Source organism: Strix uralensis, chromosome 18, assembly GCF_047716275.1.
Source record: "Strix uralensis isolate ZFMK-TIS-50842 chromosome 18, bStrUra1, whole genome shotgun sequence".
NCBI classification, from domain to species: domain Eukaryota; kingdom Metazoa; phylum Chordata; class Aves; order Strigiformes; family Strigidae; genus Strix; species Strix uralensis.
The window spans coordinates 16,903,249-16,920,290 of record NC_133989.1 but is presented as its reverse complement, the minus strand read 5'-3'; the positions used below and the strand labels follow the sequence as shown (position 1 = coordinate 16,920,290).

General features: G+C 47.8%; 1 protein-coding gene across 1 annotated transcript in view; it reads left to right on the top strand.

Moving 5' to 3' along the window:
* Window positions 1–4,722: 4,722 nt before the first annotated feature.
* Window positions 4,723–17,042, top strand: part of SAMHD1 (SAM and HD domain containing deoxynucleoside triphosphate triphosphohydrolase 1) — a 31,874-nt gene continuing 19,554 nt past the window's right edge. Inside the window, exons 1-7 of the mRNA XM_074888110.1 lie at window positions 4,723–4,922; window positions 5,005–5,071; window positions 11,439–11,511; window positions 12,666–12,826; window positions 14,559–14,674; window positions 15,291–15,361; window positions 16,406–16,561. Of these exons, the coding sequence (XP_074744211.1) occupies window positions 4,730–4,922; window positions 5,005–5,071; window positions 11,439–11,511; window positions 12,666–12,826; window positions 14,559–14,674; window positions 15,291–15,361; window positions 16,406–16,561 (837 nt within the window). The 5' untranslated portion in view covers window positions 4,723–4,729. The remainder of the gene's footprint in view (window positions 4,923–5,004; window positions 5,072–11,438; window positions 11,512–12,665; window positions 12,827–14,558; window positions 14,675–15,290; window positions 15,362–16,405; window positions 16,562–17,042) is intronic.

Here is a 17,042-nt window from a genome sequence, read left to right as displayed (position 1 = left end):
GTGCAAAGGAGGATGTCCTGCCATTTCAAGGTATTCCTCTCTTGCTATTTTTAGGCTGCAAATGCAGTAAGATCCCTCTTGAATTTTTTTTTTTTTTTGATGAACACTCCAGTTGTATTGGATAGGATGTATGTCCTTCAACTCCTTCCCCTCCACAAAAAGCTCTTCAGGTACAATCCGGGTCTGGAGCTATACAAAGCAGTTTTTGACAGGGGTAGAGGTATGGAATGGACAGGTGATTAATTATTCCTTAAAAGGACAAGCACCAGTGACATTTGGGTGTCATGTGTGGGAGAGGGGAAAGGCAGGAGGTATGAGGCTATTCTATATGGTCATGTTCCTTAACAGATCCGGCCTCTTGTCTCCTGAAGTTCCTTCCCAGAAGAGTGTTTTCTCTAAATGGGTGGGACTAGCTCTCAGCCAGTTTCGTTTCAGATGATGAGGGCACAGTGCTGATGGAAATCTCAGAAAAGACCCAGAGGGCATGGAGAGACTCTCAGCCAAATGAGAAACAGACAGCCAGCGTTAAGTGCACTTTCCTAACAAGAGCTGAAAAGTGAGAAAGCAGGATATTTGCTTACAAAAGCAAATTACTGTAGCATGACAGCAGAACATGGAACACTTAAGCTCTGTTCTGAAGGGAAGCTGCAGACCTCTTTGTTCCAGTTCCATACAGAGACCTCAAGAAAAACCTATAAAGAGCTTTTTGTTATTAATATGATGATTGGTTTTTTTTCTTTTTTTGTTTTCTACATGTCTGCACTGTGGTGGGGAAGTTGTGATGAGATGACAGCAATTCCCAGAAATGTGTTGTGGTGGGTTGACCTTGGCTGGCTGCCAGGTGCCCACCCAGCTGCTCTCTCACTCCTCTTCCTTGGCAGGACAGGGGAGAAAATACAGTGAAAAAGCTCATGGGTTGAAACAAGGACAGGGAAGATTGATCTCTAATTACTGTCATGGGCAAAAGACTAAAATTGGGGAAGATTAATTTACTTTATTGTCAATTAAAAATAGAGTAGGATAGGAAGACACAAGACTAAAACCGCCTTCCCTCCACCCTCCCTTCTTCCTAGGCTCAACTTCATGTTTGACTTTTCTACCTCCTCTCTCCACAAGCGGTGCAGGGGGACAGGGAATGGGGGCTGGGGTCAGTTTGTAACGCTTCATCTCTGCTGCTACCTCCTCCTCCTCTGCCCCTGCTCCACTGAAGGGTCCCCCGCCATGGGCTGAAGTTCCTGCCAGGAGCCTGCTCCAGTGTGGGTTCTCCATGGGCTGCAGCTCCCTTCAGGACATCTCCACCTGCTTGGACCTGGGGTCCTCCGTGGGCTGCAGGTAGATATCTGCTCCACCGTTACCCTCCAGGGGCTGCAGGGGACAGCTGTCTCACCACGGTCTGCACCACAGGCTGCAGGGGAGATCTCTGCTCCCGCACCTCCTCTCCCTCCTCTCTGACCTTGGTGCCTGTAGAGTTGTTTCTCACAGATTCTCACTCCTATCTCTCCCAGCTGCAGCTGTGCTGCACTGGGTTCATCTTGGAGCTGTCTCTGCCTGTCATGGGGACAACTTCTGGTGCCTGCTCAGAGGCCGCCCCTGAAGCCCCCCTGCTACCAAAACCTTGCCAGGTAAACCCAACCCATGTTGCATCCTGCTGAGGGGTAACATGTAACCTTCCTCTGGGGGAGCCTGTGCAGCACCATAGTTAAGCACAGCTCATGCCGGGCATCACAGAACTGCTGAGACATGGGCGGGAGCTCAGGGGGGTCCAGATCTCCTGGGGTGTCCCTGTTGGTGCTGGTGACAGCAGTGGAGCGGCAGGCTGGCTGCAGGGAGGAGGTGCCCAGCACAACCGCAGTCTATGGGGCCACCGAGAGCCGCGAGCAGCTGAGGGGGCTCACCCCAAAAGCTGTGCTGGTGCAAATACCCAGTCTGTCGGGGCACCGAGGTGTGAGTTTCACATGTGATGGGCACATCCCTGAGAAGGCTGTCAGGAGTGGATCGAGGCAGTGGGGATTTTGCTAGCTGTGTGCTGTGGGGTCCATATTTGGGAGCCAGTCTCAGGCCCCTTCTGGGGCCTTTGTGGCACGCAGAGGCCTTTCACAGCAGAGCTGGTGTCGTGGATGTTGGGATGTTGCTTGTGGACACGGTATCTGGAAACCAGCATGTGTGTCTATCTGTGATGGCCGTGGTGTCCGGTTGTCATAGCTGTGAGAACTGAGAGTCTGGCAGCTGGGGTGCGTCTGGTTTCACTGCCTGTGATGTCTTGGGAACAAGAACTTGAAAAAGCTGGATTTGGGTGTCTTCAGCAGCGTCGTTTGAGGGCAATAGTGTTGTGGCATCATGTCTTTTGGGAGCACCTTCGTGGAAGCTGATGGCTGTGACTGAGCTGGGATTTGGGATGATGAATGGGCCTTGCTAGTGCTGGTCTCCAGGTATTAAACCTGAATCCCTCACAGCGACCCGCTGTCGTGGGGAGCATCATCCGTCTGTCCAGCAGCTCCGCCTGTCCCAGGGCTCCACTGGTCTGATCTATACTTTGTGTGAAAAGGGTTTGTTGCAGAAAGCAGCCTCTGACACTGGATGCGAGAGAGGTGGCCTCTGCAACAACGGTCACTGTGGGCTACTTTACACTTCCACCGTTCAAACAAAGAAATTCACTCAACAGTCAGAATCCAATATAACTGCTCAGCAGGTATTCTTTTATTGGCAGCGCTGGGGTCGCCCTGGGGATTCTCCACTAGCAAGGGACATCCGTTTACACACACACAAATCATACATATTCATTAGATTTCCTAGAAAGGGGTGTCTTATGATAATGAGTTCCCAGAATTCATTTACATAGTCCGGGCATGCGTAGTAAAAACAGGCTGAGGGTCTTCGGTGGTTGGGGGAGGAAGTAAGCAGTCTTCTTCACAGTGTTCACTAGTGACCCTCTTTCCAGAGCGTGCGCTGTGAAGTAAAGTCCACGTGTCTCCCTCCTAAGTCAGCAAAATCAGTTTCCCTGTAACAGGGTCTCTGTGTCTCTTTGTTCAAACTCCCCCTTATCTCATTCTAGGAGTTGCCCAAGTGCCCGCTGAAGGCCTCGACTCTGCTCTCAGTGATTTCCATCGGGAGCCTGACGAGTGTTTCAATCCTCCCTAAACAGAAAATGGGACCTCAGGAAACAGTTGAGGAGTCAGGAGTCCTTGAGAAACAAATGAAGCAAAACACAAGCAAAGCTTCCATACATCACAGTTTAGTCTTTGTAATTGTTAGAAATTCATTTGTTGAACCCTTTCCTTCCCTTTCCCTGTGGATAACCTGCGGGTGCTGCAGTGCCCCGGGGTGCCAGGAAGCGGGTACGGGGGAGCGTTGGGGCAGCGTGGCAGGAGGCTGCTGTTACTGATTGTTATTGATTTGTTATCGATTTAAGTTGATGATTTTAGGGTTTATGATATGAAATTGAATAATCAAATAGAATTTTATAAGAATATTAGTTTTATAATAGTAATTGTGTATTGTTTTTAGTAACTATAGAAACATTGTGCTGCTGAGATCATCTGTAAAGTCCTAGACCAAGACCGCATAGGGCCATGTAGTTCAATAATTATTAACCTTGAAATAATATGTTATTGTCTATGCATGTCAAAAACAAAAGCTTAAGTAGGATTAATAGAAATTAGAGACAATGAACTGTAACAACCAGTGTATGTTTGCCAAATTATGAAGAAACTAGGAAAAAGGTAATTTTGGCAGGGGGAGAGCGCGACCACCGACTCTAATTACACCCCAGACTCCTTTTAGAGCTTTAGTGCGCAGGATTGGAAAAAGGCGTAAATATGATAATGAGTTACCGGGAATAATATGTTTATGTATGAGCACTTGATTAATATGTACGACTGTGTCCCATATAATCAGCATGTTACACAACTCAGGTGTGTGGTGTTGGTGAGGGACTCCCCAGCGCACCCAGCCGTTACTAAAGGAGCGTGTCTGCTTATCTCCATCCCATGGGTGTCGAGAAGTTCTTTTATCCCGTTTGGGTGACGCTGCAGCGTGACCCGTGTCAGCGCCTGTGGCGGGGGAGGCCTGGCGGGCTGCCCGGGGCTGCAGGGCTCTCGGGGAACTTTGCCTGGAGTTTGTTTTCCAAATTCACAGAATCCTCTGGGTTGGAAAAGCCCTTGAAGCTCCTCCAGTCCAACCATGAACCTCACCCTGACCGTTCCCAACTCCACCAGATCCCTCAGCGCTGGGTCAACCCGACTCTTCAACCCCTCCAGGGATGGGGACTCCCCCCCTGCCCTGGGCAGCCCATTCCAACGCCCAACAACCCCTTCTGCAAAGAAATCCTTCCTAAGAGCCAGTCTGACCCTGCCCTGGCGCAGCTTGAGGCCATTCCCTCTTGTCCTGGCGCTCGTTACTTCATTAAAGAGACTCATCCCCGTTCCTCGAGTCCGCGCCTCGGCCCCATCGTTCGTGGCCGGCGAACAGCCCCCGCGGCGGGGCCGTGCCGGGGCCCAGCGTCCCCCCGGCCCCGAGCCCCCGCCCGCCGCCGCCGGGTGAGGCGGGACGGGGGCGCTGCCCGGCCGGCCCCGGGGCGGTGGCTCTGGGTGGCGGCGGGGCTCGCGCTGAGGCCGCCCCCAGAGGGCGGTTCCCGCCGGCGGCGCGCGGGGGGGCAGCGCTGGGTGACGTCACGGCGGCGCCGGTGCCCCCGCGGAGCGGAGCGGGCGCTGCGCCTGCGCGGAGCGGCGGGATGGGGAGCCCGGCGGCGGGCTGGGGCGCGGCTCCCGCCAAGCGGGCGCGGCAGGAGGGCTCCCCCGAGGGCCCCCGCGGCCCCACGGCCGAGAGCGACCGCTGCGACCCGCGGCTGTGGGACACGGAGCGGCTCTGCCGGCACCTCTCGCGCTGCGGCGTGGGGGAGCCCAGCCTGCTGCGCCGCTTCCGAGGTACCGGCGGGGCGGGGCCGGGGCCGGGCGACCCCTCGGGCCGGGCGGGCCCCGCCGCTGATGCTGTGCTTGCCCCCCGCAGAGAGCGGAGTCACCGGGAGCATGCTGCTGGACCTGCCGGCCTGCGCCCTCGAGGTCACCCGCGTCTGGTGAGAGCCGCCGCCGCGGGAGGCCGCGGGGTGGGCGGGCGGGGGAGGGCAGCCCGGGCTCTCGGCCCCGTGAGGCGGCCCGCGCCCCGTCAGGGCGAGGCCCCGGTGCCCACCGGGCTCTGGCCGCAGTGGCCGGCCCCTGGGGGTCCCGCTGCCCTCGGGAACAGTTTCTCCTGTCAAATGGGAGGAGGACGTTTAGCGAGGGGCTTCACCGCGGCGAGGTCCCTGCGGGGTGTGGGAGTCACAGGAGCTGCTGCAGGCGAGTCCCTGCCCCGCCAGGCCCCGTCTGCAGTAGCGACCTCCGGGAGAAAGACGCTTCCTGACCGAACAGGATGGCCTTCTGCCATTTCCACCGCTTGGACGTAAGGACAGCCGGAGGGAGTGTACGTGATGGAATGGCTGGTTTGGGTCCTCCAGACCAGTTTTCCAGTTCCCCTGCTGATGCCAGCACAGCCAGCGCCATCCAGAGTGTAGAAGCTAGTTGCCCAGTAACCACGAGAAGCAAAAAAATCCATTTAAAAAGCTTTAGTGAAAATACCACCTCTATAACCTCTTGTTAGTAGGAGCACCAGTGTAAACTCCAGGGGGTTTGATGAGAAGTTTCTTCTCAGCCTAAAGTTAATGCTGCCTCGATTCTGGTAATCACAGTAGTAACAGTTTCTAAAATAGCGAGTAGGTGCTGCTTTGTGGAGGCTGGGTTTCACCCGTCTCCCTGAGACAAATCCCAGGCATTGAAATTTTAATCTTGCAACAGTTGCTGGGACTTTGTTCTTTGTTGCGCCTGCTACAATAGGGTGGGCTGTTACAGAAAAAGAGATTTTGTTCTGTGCCCTGACAAAATATAGGCCTGTGAGTGAGTGGTGGAGTTCAGTGGCCACCATGAGCTGCCAAAGCACTTGCCTGTGGGCACGGGCAGTCTGGCCAAGTCTTAGTCCCAGCTTGGTAGCAGTCACCTGCCATGAGCACAGGAAAACTGAATGCTGTCTTAAGCATGTAAAAGATTGTTCCCAGCAGTGAGGGAAACAACTGATCCCAAAAACCTTGTAATTTTTCTGGTGGTGAATATACTTTATTACTCTTCTGTAACAGAAGAGAGTATAAATGTATCCTGTCATCCTACCTGTGTGAAGGACATTGAATTACTTCAGTGTGTCCAGAGAAGGGCAACGGAGCTGGTGCAGGGTCTGGAGCACAGGTCTGATGGGGAGTGGCTGAGGGAACTGGGGGGGTTTAGTCTGGAGAAGAGGAGGCTGAGGGGAGACCTCATCGCCCTCTACAGCTATCTGAAAGGAGGGTGCAGAGAACTGGGGATGAGCCACTTTAACCAAGTAATAAGTGATAAGACAAGAGGGAATGGCCTCAAGCTGCGCCAGGGCAGGGTCAGACTGGCTCTTAGGAAGGATTTCTTTGCAGAAGGGGTTGTTGGGCGTTGGAATGGGCTGCCCAGGGCAGGGGGGGAGTCCCCATCCCTGGAGGGGTTGAAGAGTCGGGTTGACCCAGCGCTGAGGGATCTGGTGGAGTTGGGAACAGTCAGTGTGAGGTTCATGGTTGGACTGGAGGAGCTTCACGGGCTTTTCCAACCGAGATGATTCTGTGATTCTGTGAAGGGCCCCTGCTGCCCTTTCTCTGCCCCGCTGGGATTGGGTTTGCTCACCTTTCCTGGAATGTGAGCCTGCTTGCTCACCACATACTTCCTGGTGCTTTTTAATCTTTAAATGTCTTTTCTTTGCTCCTTTGCTAACCCTTTTATGCTGTTTCCTCCACATTTTCTCTCAAAACCCCAACTGTTCCACTCAAGCTATTTGCTAATGTTGTGGTTAGTCAACCTCAGGCAGTTTGGAGTGTGGTTATCTGGCAGGCATACACAAGTGCAGAGCTGTGCTTGTCTGCTGGGGTTTTGAGTGCTTTGGTGTGCAGGTTGGCTCCTTGGCTCAAAACTTGTCAGAGCTAACACCATGCTGAAGATGAAAAGCTCTATTATACTGAGATATCCCGGCTGCTCACGCAACTTGGGAGGGGTGAGTTGAAAGAGCGAGCATCTGGGTGTGACCGTTGGTAGGGAAAGAAAAGCTGCTGTGACTTAAGGTGACAAGGCAGAAGGGTTGTGCTTTGGAGAAGGCGAGGTGTTGACAGGAGTCACTGAGGTATTTTTGTTTTTTTTGGAAGAAGGGTTTTAAGTGCAGCTGTTTGAAGTGTGTGCAGGTAGAAGTGGTGTGGTGTCATGAGGAAGACAGCTAAAGGCTTTGTTTGTTTCTGAAGCATAAGGTAATTGTCTAATTGAAATAATAAGCAGAGGTATTGTTTTTGTTTAGAGACTGCTAGGAGGCTGGTTGCTTTTAGTACCTCACTGGCTGTCTGAGCATCAAGTGACCATGTGGACGCTCGGATGCACTGGACATCTGCAGGCTGCTCTGTGCGTCATCAGAAACTTGTAGGTCAGGCTCTGTTAGTGCTGGATGTCGGCAGGCAGGATGGGGTAGCCAGGAATCCCTCTAAGTGTGTGGTACAGGCAGTGGGGTCAAAGGGCTGTGAAAAGCTCTCGGTCGGTGTGGAGAGTGGATGGATGGTGCTGGGGGTATGGAATGACATGCTTGGGGGTTTTCTTTTATAAGGTGTTTCCTTCTGCGAGATCAGATGTCTTGTTTCTGTTAAGCTGAAAATGTTGTGAGTGGTTGAGAAATTGCTAGAGCCTTCTGCTTTTTTTCAAACATCTCAACTTTGCACTAAAGAATGATCTCCTTGCGTGCGTCTTTCCCCTGCATGCTGTGTCCTGTGGTAACTTCCATCATTTCGCTGTGACAGGCCAGTAATGACTGTGTAGATTTAGTTCCCTGCCATTCCTGGATGTTCCATGCCCGGAGGCAGTGCTGTGGGTTTCCCCTGTGTTCTCACGTTCCTGGAAGTGGATGTTTTGTGTGGCGTGCAGCGTGCTGCATGCTAAATACGGATGATGAGTATTTAGCCTGGCTGACCCATCTGGAATAGTTAAGTTCCTAGTGGGTGCAGGAAAGGGGTTTCCTCATCCTTGTCACCAGTGGCATGAGGGAGAGTGTGGGCGAGGCAGGAAGGGGTGGAGGGGAGTGGATGGGGAAGTGTCAGTTCTCACCCTTTCGAAGCCAGCCAGCAGTATTGCCGCTTTGGCTGTTGGAGGAACTATGCCTGCAGAGCCCTGGGAAACGACAGTACTGACGCATGATTTGTGTGTAATCTCTTGGCTGGGGCAGTCTTCTGTGTGGACACCAGGTGAAAAATCCCGTGCTGTGGTTCTTGTTCTGAAGAAGGATAGGGAGCTCTGTGGCGTGTCACTGAGGTGATCAGTCACACCAGGACTGCACTGACAGCGTGCTTTCCTATCGGAAGGCCAAACCCCAAACGAGGGTTGGTGTTCCTGGAGGCAGGGCAAGATGACAAGCCGTGCAGGCCACTGACGTGGTATGTCAGGCGGGGACTTCCCAGCCTTCCTGGTAGGGCCTATTCCTTCTGCTGCTCTCTCACCCTTGTGCCGCACTGATCTGTCCCGGGCGTGACTCCAGCAGAGGTACGGTCCGGTGCAGAGCTGTGTTTAATTCAGCCCTGCTGGAGGTGAGTGTCTGGAGCAAAGCAGCACATCAGGCTACGCTCTTTGTGGACAGTGTTTGCACAGGTAGTTGTGTAGTAAGCTGTACTGTCAGTGGGACAGAGCCGTCCTTTTTCTGCTCTTCCTGTAGTTGCAGTCATTGGTAATTTCTTGAGATGGTAGGTGCCCACACGCCTTCCTCCTTATGCACCTGGCTATTTTCCAGCTAATTTTCTCCTTGCTCCTGAATTTTTGTGGCATTTAAAAGTATAATCACGTGCTTCAGACCAACAGGCTGTACTGTACAGTGCTGTCCCTTGCTTAACGCTGGGTGCTGCTTTGCACTGCCTCAGTGTCCTAGTTTTGGCTGGGATAGAGTTAATTTTCTCCCTTGTAGCTACTACAGTGCTGTTTTTTGGATTTAGTATGAGAGTTTGTTGATAACACACAAATGTTTTAGCTGTTGCTAAGTAGTGCTTATCCTAAGTCAAGGATTTTTCAGTTTCCCGTGCTCTGCCAGCGAGGAGGTGCACAAAAGCTGGGAGGGAGCATGGCCAGGAGAGCTGACCCGAACTAGCCAAAGGGCTATTCCATACTGTAGAATGTCATGGCCAGTATATAACCTGGGGGGAACTGGCCAGGAGAGGCTGATCACTGCTTGGGGACTGGCTGGGCGTCGGTCAGTGGGTGGTGAGCAGTTGCATTGTGCATCACTTGTCTGTCTCGGCTTTTATTTCTCTCTCTCTTTTAGTTATCTTCCTTTTCATTATTGTTATTATTATTATTTCAATTATTAAACTGTTCTTATCTCAACCCATGAGTTGTACTTTTTTTCTTCTGATTCTCCCCATCCCACTGCGGGGGGAGGAGTGAGCAAGCAGCTGCATGGTGCTCAGTTGTTGGCTGGGATAAATCATGACACTCACCTTCTCAAAAATGTCATGAAGTCCTGCCTCGTGTACTTTGTGTGACCCAGTGTATCTTTTTGGGCAATTGTTACCTGAGGTGTGCTACATGACTATATGGTGGTGCTACTGTACCTCCTGCAGCATTACAGCTCGTTCAGAAACATTCTTGTGATGTTTGATCTCCATTATTAGCATGCTTTGAAGTGATATCCGCTGAAGACCTCAGTTGTAATTAAGAATGTGGGGGTCATCTCTGTACATCAAGTTTGGGTGTTTTCAAGTCTGCTGGAGCAAAGATACTCTAGATACTGTGGTTCTGCATCTTAAGTGTCTTGAGAGAGAACTTGTCCCTGAGCTGTTTCTGAGGGTGGTGATGGAGGTGCCAGCCGAAACGCTAGCCCTGCCTGAGCTTAGCCATACCCCAGGGCGGAAAGGTTACATGTTTCTTGTAAGCAGTAGTTGAATATTCTTGCTCCCATCTTCAGGACAGACCTCAAAGAGCAGTTGCAGTGGCTTTTCCTGGGAGTGTAAGGATAGGTGTGTACAAGCTCCTGTTTTGCTGGCTGCAGAAGCGTTCCTTGGCTCTTCCACCACGCCAGAGAGACGAAGGACAGGCAGGTGCAGGTGGTCCTCTTGTCCTCTGTGTTAGCTGCTTTCTGTAGTGGGCTCTTCCAGGAACACCCTTGTAAGTATCTGGGGGTTTGTGACCGTTCCTGCGGACTGAGCTGCTTGCTCCGACATCACCACCGGGCAAGTGGGGACAGCTAAAGACTTGTGACAGTCCGTGAGCAGGAGAGGCTACAGCTCCCTGTGAGGGAAAAAGGTACAAGTGGTTAAGACAAAAACTGCTCACCAGCAGCTCAGATATCATATGCATTTAATACTTTATGGATTGCGAATTATTAAATGATTCGGATGAAGATATGTAGTGCATCAAGCAGTACTTTGTGCTAATAGTTGGCATTTTATAGTATTGCTTTCTGTTAAAGTTTAAATTGAAAGACTGATGTAAAACTGATCTCAGGATGGTTAACTGCTGAAGAATGCAAGAGGGAGCAAATCAAACTTTCTTGTGATAAAGTGTTTGCTGTTTCAGCAAACCATTTTGCTCAAGGACAAGACTTGCAGACAGAGTTACTAAAAGTGGGTGTAATAGAGTATTATCTGTCCCTCCAGACTTTGTCCCCCTGTGCTCTTGGACTGCTGTGGCTACAACAGAGTAGCTGTGTTGGAAGTTTGTGTTGGTTATGAAGGGGACCTTTAATAACTTATAAAAATGACAGCAAAATATCTCAATGAAATAGAAGAATAAGTTCTCAACAAAATTAGAGCACCTTTTAAAGTCTGGTGGTTCTACTGTTGGAGTTGAAACTGATTTCTGTAAAATTCAAGTTAACTTGGCAAAATTAAACTTCTCTTAATATACAGATTTGACTAACTGCAAGAAATTGTTATGAAAATAATTTATTTGGACTTTGAAATTTTAGTTTAAGGAATTTTTCAGCCTTAAAAAATGTCAGTTATTCAGGCACTGCATGTTGTCTTTCCCATAAATTTAAAGGACTTATCCCCAAATGTGACTTTCCCTAAAAGAAATTGGTGAAAAAATTGTGTATTTCCTGGTGTTTCTATTTCTCGGTTCTGTATAAGTGGGAGAAGCACTTACATGGCTTTACAGACAACTTCTGTAGCTATTTGTTCTCTTCCTACTATACTTGACTTTAGAAGGATAAGTGCTTTCAATATCTTTCTGAAAAAGCTGCAGAAATACGTATTTCCATAGAAGAGTCAATGAATATCACAGTAATAGGAACTTGCACAAGTAATTCCATATGTACTGCAAACTGTAAAGGGAAATGCATTGCAGACTTTGCTCTCAATGTCTTCTTTTTTTCCTTTCTAGCCTCCCAGCTGAGCGACTGAAAGTGCTGGCCTGCCTGAACAAACTGAGACAGCAGCACCTGGACGTCATGAAGGTAGCCCCAGCGCCGTGTCGGGAGGACACCGCTTCCAGGGCCTCGTCTCTGCCTCCCCTCCTTTTGCCTTGGTGGTGCCAGCTGGTGCTGCAGTGGTGCTTTTCCTTTGCAGAGCAGCAAACTCCGAGCCCTTCTTGATCGTGGGTGGTCTTTGGAAAACCACGTTAACCAGAAAAATTGTTAAAATTTTCAGCTAAGAGCTTTATGTGGGCACCTGACAGTTGTGAGAGATTGCATGAGCAAATGAGCTGTTTGAAACATGTTGAGAATCTCCCTTTCACATCTCTGTGTGGAGCCTCTCCTTGTTTTTTGTTTTATTAGTTTAGCCCCAGGCTTGGGCTAACAGACTCCTCCTCACTTCCACTGTTTGCCGTGTCCAGCAGTTGCTCACAGTGGTTTGTGTTGGTTTAACTCTGGCCAGGGCTGCATGCGTTCCTTAGTAGTCTGCACATCTGCTAGAGCCCTGTCAGCTCAGTGGCTGAGAGTAGAGAGAACACAGGAAAACCTTATTTGCCTCAGTATTTACCAAGATATGTGTGTGATGAAATGTTTTTATCTGCTGTTGTGAGGCAAGGATTAAATGTGTGTGTTTATCTTCTCTAGTAAGTCACTGTGGTTACTCAGATGTCTCTTAAAACGTGTGTGCTCAGGAGTGATCAGGGAGTACTTCTTTCATATTTCAGTTATCCTGGGTTTTGCATTTTGTTTTATGAAAAAGGTAAGAATCATAATTTTCACTCTGCAAAATTTCACTGGATTTTGAAAAACAGACAGTGTCAAATGAAACACACTGGCTATCTCAGACATGTATTGCAGTATCCTGCTTTAACTGGAACAGCACATTAATAAAGACAGCGGTTTTCTCAGGTGTTAAGTTTTGGAATTACACAGGTGCTGATAACATTTTTAGAGATTTTTGACTTTAATTCCCTTGCCCTCTGAAATATGCAGCTTTGTCTTTGTTGATGTCATGCTTAAGTAGTTCTCCAAGCTAAATCTTGGTATAGGGTAGGCAGGATATGGCTGTTTTACAGGGGAAAACAACACCCTCTCCCACCAAATACCTAACCATTCTAGATATCCTTTCCCTTGGTGCCTGTTCTTTTCAAAGTCAAATTTTAAATGTTAATTACACTGTTGTTTGGCTTTTGTAGGTTTTTAATGATCCAATTCATGGGCACATTGAAATACATCCACTTCTTGTTCGCATCATCGACACACCCCAGTTTCAGCGCCTCAGATACATTAAGCAGCTGGGTGGCACTTACTTTGTTTTTCCAGGAGCCTCTCACAACCGCTTTGAACACTCTATAGGGTAAGGTGTTGTCTTGTGTGCACACCTCTGGCATTTGGTTCCACTAACGAGTTTGATTCCACTAATGTGGAGTGCCAGCCAAGGGGCGTCTTTGTCTTTGAGCGTTGATGGAAACTGCTCTGGTGGCATTTTTGGTCTCACAAATTATTTTGGTCTCATAAATGTTCTGGGATATCCTGTGTGATTATGGGCTGTTCCCTTGAACTTCATTCAATAATGACAGATAAAGAAACCTAGAAGATGGATCAATGTTAGATTTCCTCCCCTGCCCCTTCTTCCTCTAAGAATAATGTTAATTAAAAACTGGGACTGCTTTGTGTTCTCCTGGTCAAAATTTGAGTTTTAAAGCATAAACCTGGGCTGCTATTAATGACTTGCTGGACAGTTGTAATCCCCTTATATTGTCTAGTACAGCTAAACCCCATTTTACCTGTAATGTTTGCATTTGTAATGTCTGCATGTGTGCTTGATGCAATGGATGGCAGATTGACAGGCTGTTAGCTGTATTATAAATTAAACAAAAACAGATGATGGACATGAGGATTCCCAGTGTTGTTAGGTCGTTCACACTGTGGAGAAGCTGACTAATAACAAATTTAAGCTTGTTTTAAAGGCATTAAAAGTGCAGAGAAATCAAACCAGTCAGTGGTTTTCATTCAGGTGATCTGGCCAGCCTAAAGTTGCTTTTGTTAGTGCTGGAATGTTGTGGAGTAAGTCTGGCTTCTGCCCCTTGACACTAACAAGATGCAAATGGCTATTGCAGAAGGGTCAAATCAGTGAGGCAAGCTGGATTTGATTGCATTTGGTAAACCTGAAAAGACAAAAATGTGAGGGATATAAAGCTTTCACAATGGGAGCCCGAAAACTCCAATGGTATCAACAACCTTTTCTTTTAAACAGTTCAATTAATCTATGTAGTTAAACTTAGGACAGTTGTTCTCAACTTGTGTATCATTTTGAAGATTTCTAGTGTTAAAATAGAAGAAGTGAACTTTGTGTGCCTATTGGTCTAGTAAAAAACCACAAAACAGTAAAATTTGGTCTAAAAAGATACTACCTCATTGTATAAAACCTTGTCTTGCTGTAAGACGTTCCGTCAGGGGGACTGCTGAGGCAAGTAGAAAGGAAGTTGGTGTAGAGCTTGTGAACAGTTTATAGGAGTATGTGCTGTATGTTTGTTCCTGCTGTTTTCATGTCATGAGGAGAGAGGGTCCCATTCAGTGACATTAAATGTCAAATCTAAAATGAATGGGACGATAATTATATAGATGAATAATTGTCATAAGCTATTGTTAAAATTTAACAGTTTTAAAGAAGAACAAAATGCTGTGGTGACCGTTGTGTGCCTCTGCAGTTGCACCGGCTGGACGTCCAGAGGATGCTGTGTGTGTAAGCTGTGGTGCTCCACGATGCACACTGCGGTACCGCACTGCTGCTCGCTGACACACTCTGTGCTTGTGCCTTGTCAAGTGCTGCAGGGTGCTGCTGTCGCCGTGCTTTGGGCATGGCAGCTCATGCTTTTTCACTTTCAAATGGGTTACTGATGACCAAAACTCTACTACAGGAAACAGTTTGTTTCTGTGATTCTCTTGCAGGCTTGAGTATTTGTTGTGTGCTGCCTCTCAGACAAGGGCCGTGACTTAATGGAGCAAAATAGAATAGGTGAACTGCTCTTTTTCTGTTCAGTCTAAAACACTACTATATTCACTTTCTTCCCCCTGCCCCACAACAGGGTGGGCTACCTAGCAGGATGTCTGGTTCGTGCACTGAAGGAGAGACAACCAGAACTGGATATAACCCAGCGAGACATCCTCTGTGTAGAAATTGCTGGGCTTTGTCATGATTTGGGTAAGCAACACTTGAGATGGCTTGTTGCTCTCTGAAAGCTAACCTGGGTGAAAAGCTGGCTGCAAGATAAGAATGTGAGAGCTGTTGTGGGCTGCTCAGTTCATGGCCGTGTTCCGAGATAGGATTCGTCTGTTTCTGTTTGGTCCAGAGTACATCTGCAGAGGCAACTCCACTTGATGAATCTGTAGCCACTCTTAGCTAGTTTTTGTCTTGTTTCCATATGGTGTTTAGAGTTCTGTCCTCAGTGGCTGAAGCGTCCACTACCTTCTGTGATGTCCTCAGGTCTCAAAACATTTCAGAGTGAAAATTAGTGGCTTTTTCAAAAATTGTTATGATTATCTTATAATTGCTTATTTTCTTCAAAGCTGGCACAGAGTAATTAATGTTCTTAGTGTTACTGCAGTACTTGCTTGTGGTGTAGGTAATGGAACTGGCGATGTTAAATGCAGTAGTACTTAAGGTGTCTTAGGAAAGTGTACTCACTCTAGCTCAATCTTCCTCATAGATGATGTCAAGATCAAGTCAAATACAAGAGAATCCAGATCCTTAGCTTGCTCAAAATGTTTTTACTGGCAACCGTATCTCAGATTAAACCTGTGTAATCTTTATTTTTAAGGTCATGGGCCATTTTCACACATGTTTGATGGAAGATTTATTCCACTTACTCGTCCAGATTTGAAGTGGAAGGTAGGCTTTTTACTAAAATAGAAAACTGAAATTTTCAAAGGGAGAATAATTTATCTTTAGACTGCCAGTGCTTGTGAGAACATAGTCATCATCTAGTCTTTTCTTATTGCATCGTTTTGATGGCATAATTAAAATCCAGAATGTTGTGATGATCTCTCCTTGTTGTTCTCTTTAACTGTTTGTCTGGGGAACGTCAGCCCCCTCAGCGCAGCCGTGAGCAGATGCACCCTTACTAGCAAAGCAGAAAGGTGTGGGGAGGAGTGAGTGAGGGCAGATGTTTGTCACCAGCATCTCTTCCCTGAAAGTGCAAATGCTCTTGAACTCCTCTGTACTTTCATCAGCTCTGTTTGTGTACGCATGTCCTCTTCCTGCAGATGTCACAGTGAGACACAGGAGAAATGAAATGTCTCAGTCTTGTCAATGCCTGTAGTGTGACTCTAAAGAAGCAGAATTTGTTAGGACTGCACTGATCATTTTAAGCCAGAATTGTGCCTTAAAACATGTATTGTGAGCTTTCTTCAGAATGTCTTTTACAGATGCAAAATACTGATGGGGAACTTCATTTCCAGTTTAAGATTTTAGTTTAAGGCCAGGATATTTAATCCAGTGTTTAGAGTTCAAACTTTCAGAAACTTTGAACAGAGTTTCAAGGGTTGTTTACTCTGAGTGAAATGTAATGCAGTCCTTTCAGGCCTCTCTGCTTATAATTGCTAAGCAAAATCAGCTGAGTAAACTTGTTAATCTTCTGCACAGCAGTATTTGTTATTGTAACAAATTGTAAAATTGTAAAATAGCATTGTAACTGTCTTACTGCTGTTTGTTAAAATACAAAATTAACAGCTCTGTGGTGAAGAGTGTGTTTCTGGGCTCTGTAGACATTATTTTGTTAGATGCAAAATGAACAGAAGACCCCAAGTGCTGGACTTTCACACCACCGTGCCCGGGTGCCCTGCCAGGCAGTGCTGCTGGGTTAGGAGAAAGCTGTGACACTGCAGGAAGGATGCTTAAACTTCGTGATGTAACATTTTGGTGTTTTTTTCACAGCATGAAACTGCTTCTGTTGAAATGTTTGAGCACCTGATCGCTTCCAATAAACTAGAAGAAGTCATGAAGTCCTATGGTCTTGTCCTGGAAGAAGATATGGACTTCATCAAGGAACAAATAGGAGGACCTATAGATGAAACCGCTTGTGAGAAGTCGGTGAGTCAGTGTACTGCTCCTGTGGCTGTTAATTTTTCTGAAAGACTAGATCATTTCTGCTTCTGCTATGATTTATTATTTATTTTTAGCCCTATGAAATTCTGAGGATCCTGGCACAAGAGATGCTGGATAAATGTAGTGTTTATTTCTTACAGTGTTGGTAGGATGTGGTAGCTTCACTATGTTATGTGCTTACATCTTCCTGAGAAGTTCTTACCTCAAAGTCTTCAGATTAGAGGAAAGCTTAAGAATGTGTTTAGTGAACTGAATTCACTGTAACTAGATTGGTAGAACTGAATTTTTAATGGAAACCTTAAATGACCAGGTTAGGCTAACAGCCTGTTTACTGGATGCCTGAAGGTGGTGGTGATGGGAGGTCGTGTTTTCAGGTGGCCATATGAAGAAAACCTGGAGATAGTTTAGGGTAACAAGCTGATAATGGATAAAAAAACCTGAGAACGGGAAGAGGTGAGGCAATGAG